Source organism: Hoplias malabaricus, chromosome Y, assembly GCF_029633855.1.
Source record: "Hoplias malabaricus isolate fHopMal1 chromosome Y, fHopMal1.hap1, whole genome shotgun sequence".
NCBI lineage: Eukaryota > Metazoa > Chordata > Actinopteri > Characiformes > Erythrinidae > Hoplias > Hoplias malabaricus.
Window position 1 is genome coordinate 54,774,474 of NC_089820.1, and position 6,509 is coordinate 54,780,982.

The 6,509-nt window shown below is 44.2% G+C and overlaps 1 protein-coding gene across 4 annotated transcripts in view; it reads right to left on the reverse strand.

Moving 5' to 3' along the window:
• The window catches only part of LOC136679554 (TP53-binding protein 1-like), a 27,057-nt gene extending 22,290 nt beyond the window's left edge, over positions 1-4,767 (reverse strand). For 2 of the 4 annotated variants that reach the window (XM_066658154.1, XM_066658151.1), the window contains exons 1-3: positions 3,132-3,226; positions 1,090-1,298; positions 6-69 (exon numbers count right to left, since the gene is read on the reverse strand). In XM_066658154.1, coding sequence (XP_066514251.1) covers positions 6-69; positions 1,090-1,269 — 244 coding nt within the window. In that variant the 5' untranslated portion in view covers positions 1,270-1,298; positions 3,132-3,226. Of the gene's footprint in view, positions 1-5; positions 70-1,089; positions 1,299-3,117; positions 3,227-4,646 lie in introns of those variants that run through there. The other 2 variants (XM_066658153.1, XM_066658152.1) reach the window with 2 other exon arrangements.
• Between the last annotated feature and the right edge of the window lie 1,742 nt (positions 4,768-6,509).

Sequence of the window (6,509 nt, forward strand, 5' to 3'; positions counted from 1 at the left end):
CATACCAGCCTTCTCTGTCTGGCTGTCACTTTGAGAGCATCTGCTTTTGGAGGGGGAGGAGATCAGCTCCTGAAAGAAACAAAGCAGGTCAACTAATTAACTCTTACCTGACCGAACGTGCTGGGAATAGCATCTTTCAGAAAAACAGACACATCTCTATTCCTTCATAACTGAGCAGACTGTGAGTGATATTAGGGCTAGAGATTCCTGAACAATACTCTTTATTAAATTAAAATTGAGAATAATATTAAAAACTAAACAGATTGAGGGTTGCATGGCAGTGCTGCAGGTAGGTGTCGCAGTCACACAGCTCCCGCTCTGGGTGACTGTCTGTGAGGAGTGTGGTGTGTTCTCCCTGTGTCTGCGTGGCTTTCCTCCAGGGTGACTGTCTGTGAGGAGTGTGGTGTGTTCTCCCTGTGTCTGCGTGGCTTTCCTCCGGGTGACTGTCTGAGAGGAGTGTGGTGTGTTCTCCCTGTGTCTGCGTGGGTTTCCTCCGGGTGACTGTCTGAGAGGAGTGTGGTGTGTTCTCCCTGTGTCTGCTTGGGTTTCCTCCGGGTGACTGTCTGAGAGAAGTGTGGTGTGTTCTCCCTGTGTCCGCGTGGGTTTCCTCCGGGTGCTCCGGTTTCCTTCCACGTCCAAACACACGTTGGTAGGTGGATTAGCGCCTCAAAAGCGTCCGTAGGGGTGTGTGTGTGTGTGTGTGTCTGTGTTGCACTGTGAAGGACTGGCGCCCCCTCCAGGGTGTATTCCTGCCTTGCGCCCAATGATTCCAGGTAGGCTCTGGACCCACCGCGACCCTGAACTGGATAAGCGGTTACAGATAATGAATGAATGAATGAATAAACAGATTGAAAAGTAATTACATTTTTATTAAACGGTATAAAATATCTATATATTTTTGTTTATTTGTGCTATGCTTGGGGACATATATTAATGCCTATTGCCGAAATTTAAATATGGACATTGGCAGGTTATTGAAACCCATGGACTGTTTCTTAAATACAGTCAGTTTGCTCTTGGTAAAATAGGTAAATATTTGTAATTTATCAACGCATTTTAAAAGGGTAATTTTAAGAATGCGAACTTCACCAGGACAGGACTATGGGAGGGTGGCTGGAGGTTGGAGAGGCGGCGGGCCAGCAGGGCTCTGTAGCTGCTGTCTGGGTCGTCTTCCAGGGCCACGCTGTCTGGCTGAGAGTCTTCAACGATGAGGCAGGGGTTCTCAGCCTGAGGCAGACTTGACTCCAAATCACTTGCGCCAGGATCCATAAGGAGGCATCAGGGTTAGGAGTCTAGACCTGCAGCAGGAAAAGCAGCAAAGTGGGAGTGGTACATGGCTCAGTCACCTTGTTTACATACAGTGGAAAAACTGGCTCTTTTCTGCTTGTACATACTTTTGGATCAACAAATTTAACACCAGAGACTGGGAGTAAATGTGCACACTTATAAAGTCTTTTCAACTTTCCCATAAAAATGTGGAATTATTTGGAACTGTGATTTACAGTCAAGGTGGCAACATGGCAAGGAGAAAGCCCAGGCATTCCTGACCCCGGCTGGCTTCCTCCAGCTTCTCCTGAGATCCCCAGGCGGTCACACACCAGCTGGTAGATATTATCCCTCAAACCAAGCCCTGGGCCTCCTCCCAGTTAGTCGTGCATATTATGTATTTAACGGGACACGACCATAGGGCATCATCAGAGGCCTTGCATTTTGGAATTGTATCCTAGAGAAACGTGTTGTGGGCGGCACGGTGACGCAGCAGGTAGTGTCGCAGTCACACAGCTCCAGGGGGTGACTGTCTGTGAGGAGTGTGGTGTGTTCTCCCTGTGTCTGCGTGGGTTTCCTCCGGGTGACTGTCTGTGAGGAGTGTGGTGTGTTCTCCCTGTGTCTGCGTGGGTTTCCTCCGGGTGACTGTCTGTGAGGAGTGTGGTGTGTTCTCCCTGTGTCTGCGTGGGTTTCCTCCGGGTGACTGTCTGTGAGGAGTGTGGTGTGTTCTCCCTGTGTCTGTGTGGGTTTCCTCCGGGTGATTGTCTGTGAGGAGTGTGGCGTGTTCTCCCTGTGTCTGCGTGGGTGTCCTCCGGGTGTTCCGGTTTCCTCCCACAGTCCAAAAACACACGTTGGTAGGTGGATTGGCGACTCAAAAGTGTCCGTAGGTGTGAGTGTGTGTTGCCCTGTGAAGGACTGGCGCCCCCTCCAGGGTGTATTCCTGCCTTGTGCCCAATGATTCCAGGTAGGCTCTGGACCCACAGCGACCCTGAACTGGATAAGCGCTTACACATAATGAATGAATGAATGAATGAGAAACATTTGAAATTATTTTTTCAAATAGTTTTAGGATCAAAAGTATATCTTTTGACCTCAGACTCAAAAAAACAAAATGGCATCATTTCAAAAACAAAGGAGTTCACTGATCACTTTGTTATTTTTGGCTAAACTCTATGTAAACAAATACGAAAATCAGAAAAACAATTTTTTTTATGTTTTCTTTGCTGAAATGCATTTGCACAGTTCAGAGAGTCTTTTACCACTTAGAAATATACATTAAATAGAAACTGCCCTCAGTTATTATCAGTCCCATTGCAAGTTACCTTATATATAAATTAATCTGAAGAAGATTCCAGGGAATAACTGCAGCGTGCTGAAGTTGTAAAAATAGCTGCAGTAAAATATTAGAGTAACACCCTACGATTCCCAAGCTTCCTAAAGGCTACAGTATTGATCATGCCCTGCTACACAAAGTTCACAGGAAGTTACTGTGGTGTTGTGTACAAAAGAGGAGGCCCGTTAGATGATATTATTAACACTGAACCTTTAATACCTTAGTACGTATTTGCTCAATATAAACTAAACAACCTGAGACTACAGAACAGGTCTTACGACAAGTGTATAACCCACTAATCGTTTATCCTACTGTGTGTAAAGGACCAAGGGACAGTCATTAGGTTCTTACTTTAAAAGACAAAGCCCAACCCCCCGGACAAGCACACCACTGCAGCACAGCGAGCTAACGCTACAGCCGGTTAGCACTGAGAGCTAATAACCCTCTTAGCGCCAAACCACAGCGCAAACAGACCTCAAAACACACACATATATTCATCGTTTAAATGGAGAACACACAGCTATGGTCTTACTGCTCTCTTCGTTTGACTTTCACTCCATTTCCTTGATCTTTGTCCTGCCGCAAAACACGCCACAACTTCGGCAGCACTGCTGCCCTGCCACCAGCACTTCGCGGGAAAACAGCGAAAAAGGAGGCCGCTGATTGGTCAGGAATCTTTTACGAGTCCGCTGATTGGTTAGGACTTCCTCAGCAAGTCACTGATTGGTCAGAAACTCCTCTCTAAGAGCCGATGTTTAGGTTGAAAGCCTGTATCAAGTTCAATGTTGGTTAGAAACACTCAGAAAGTGGGTATTTGATTAGATGTTATGGATTAGAAAGTTTATGAACATTTAGAGACCAATTTAGGCCTACAGAACCCACTGTTTTGCGTGGTTTAAACACGTGTGGGCGGGTCCCTCTACATCTTGACTGCTGTGGTACAGATGTAACTTAACTCCAACTATGGCTTCTACATCAAAACAGTGCAGCACAAAGCTAAATTACGTTAATTCTTTTTTACTGGACATTTAACGCAGTAGTATGTATAGAACTGCTATTGCGCCTTACATAGCTACCCATTTGAGATTCAGAATAATACACACAATTCAGAATTTACAGACAGTCCACAACAATCAAGAATATTTACAATGAGTTGGAGTGGTGTCTGTGATTCAGAATTAATCTCTCGTTCCAGTTTCTATTGTAATATCTTCCCAGAAAGTGCAATGCACGGTTTGGGAAGAAATAGCGCCCCTTGTGTTGGAACACCTAACTGTGAGTGAGTTCGAGTAAGTGACTGCATATGTGAGCGAGTGAGTGAATGAACTGACTGGCGAGTTAGTGCGTGAATGAGTGAATTACTTTATAAATTACCTTCGTTTTCACATATGAATTCCATGGTGTTTGAAGTATTTTGAAAGTTTGCATCTGTTTATAACATTTTCATTTGAGAAGCAATTTAAGAAATGTTATTTTCCATGATGTGAAAAATAAAATTAAAATATTCTATATTTTTCATTAAGTATAAGTTTAATTTGTTTATAATGGAACCTGACACGTGTTAAAAATGCTAATTTGGATGGAAAATAAATGGAATATTCATATATTATAATGGCCTTATAGCCAAATGCAAATATATTGAGCTAATTCTAGGTGCTAAGATTACGTCATAATGGTGATGATGGCAGCAGATCAATGCATGTCGTTGTCTTATGTATATTAATGGATGCCTGTTTATTATCTGAAATGAATATATATTTTTTTGCAATATTCCAGACGTATTATCCCCAAACGGTGCTTAATATTTTATAGAACACAAAAAGAACCGACCACCTTAACCCCGGTCTCTTTCTTAACCTAATGAAAGCACGTTTCGTCTCACAAAGGCGCAGGCTGTAAAAGCACATCAGCTCAGGCTCAGGTTCAAGCATCACGCAGCACAGAAACCTCAGCGTTTTCAGTCCGCCCTGAAACACAGTGTCATCCACGCGAGAGCAAAGCGACGCTGAAAACAAACCACCCCCCAGAATCAGAACCGGACCTTTACCTGAGAAGCTGAGATCCCCCCCGCGCCGAGAAACGCCGCTTCTTTCTCTTTCTCGTTTCTGTAAATCCTCGCAGAAGCAGATTGCACGGACGCAACCGACTGTGGCTTCCGTTGCCCTCTTCCTCTCCGGATGATGATGAGGATGATGATGATGATGATGATGAAGGGGTGTGGGACAGGCTGCATGGAAGCCACTTAAAGATGCATTGACTTAATTTTATTTATTTATTTATTTATTTAATTAATTGTCGTTTGGTTTGCACACCTCTGGTCAAAGGGTTGAGGTTCTAAGTAAAATACGTCCTCTATAGAGTATTTAATGGGGAACAAACCTCAGTATTGTGGACAGCACAGAGTTTCTAATAACTTGCCAAGATTAACATTGGAAATAAAAGCTAATAACAGTTATAAAACGTGCCATAACATTTGCATAAGCCATATACTACGTGTCATAAATTTAATGACGCATATTTTTCTTGGTGCAATCATCCATGCAGAGGTTCTATGTATTTGCTGACTTTAACATAGAGGGGGAAACCCAACCCACAGATCTTTATGGCTACCTGGGTTCAAGATGAAATATGGGCTCTGGGTGGGCTGGGGTACATGGGCTATCTGCTGGGCTCATCAGGTAAATGTGGGTAGCCCACTAACTTTATATATATATATATATATATATATATATATATAATATATATCAGTACTGAGCTGTAGATATGGGGCCCACATGGGTTTGTTGGCTGAGAAATCTTTTTTTTTTACAAGTCATCATTTACGTTTTGTTTTCAGTAATTTTCTTTTTCCTCCAAAATGTTAAGTTAATCAAATTAGCAATAATACTGCAATAATGTGCAAATATTTGTTATCAGGTGGAGGATGTGCACTTAGTATTATTTAGATATATTAGATGTTAGAAAACCATCTCCATGGCGAAGCAGGTAGTGTTGCAGTCACACAGCCCCAGGGACCTGGAGGTTGTGGGTTTGAATGCTGCGCCGGGTGACTGTCTGTGAGGAGTGTGGTGTGTTCTCTCTGTGTCGGCGTGGGTTTCCTCCGGGTGACTGTCTGTGAGGAGTGTGGTGTGTTCTCCCTGTGTCTGCGTGGGTTTCCTCCGGGTGACTGTCTGTGAGGAGTGTGGTGTGTTCTCCCTGTGTCTGCTTGGGTTTCCTCCGGGTGACTGTCTGTGAGGAGTGTGGTGTGTTCTCTCTGTGTCGGCGTGGGTTTCCTCCGGGTGACTGTCTGTGAGGAGTGTGGTGTGTTCTCCCTGTGTCGGCGTGGGTTTCCTCCGGGTGCTCTGGTTTCCTCCCACAGTCCAAAAACACACGTTGGTAGGTGGATTGGCAACTCAAAAGTGTTCGTAGGTGTGAGTGTGTGAGTGAATGTGTGTGTGTTGCCCTGTGAAGGACTGGCGCCCCCTCCAGGGTGTATTCCCGCCTTGTGCCCAATGATTCTGGGTAGGCTATGGACCCACCGTGACCTTGAACTGGATAAGCGCAGATAATGTATGAATGAAGTCAAGGGTCATGCAACGATTCACACACTGCACAGATAGAAGTACAACAATCAGCCATAACATAACTACCACCTCCTTTTTGTCTAAACTCACTGACCGCTCTCTCAGCTTCACTGACCATACATGAGAACTTTGTAGTGCTTCAATTACAGACAGGAATGAGAATAATTCACCAACCAAAAATATCCACTACCCAAAGAGCATCCAGTCTGTGGTGGTCCTGTGGGGATCCTGACCATTGAAGAATGAGGCAAAGCAACTGATGGACTACAGTCTGTAATTGTACAAACCGGATTCCAAAAAAGTTGGGACACTAAACAAATTGTGAATAAAAACTGAATGCAATGATG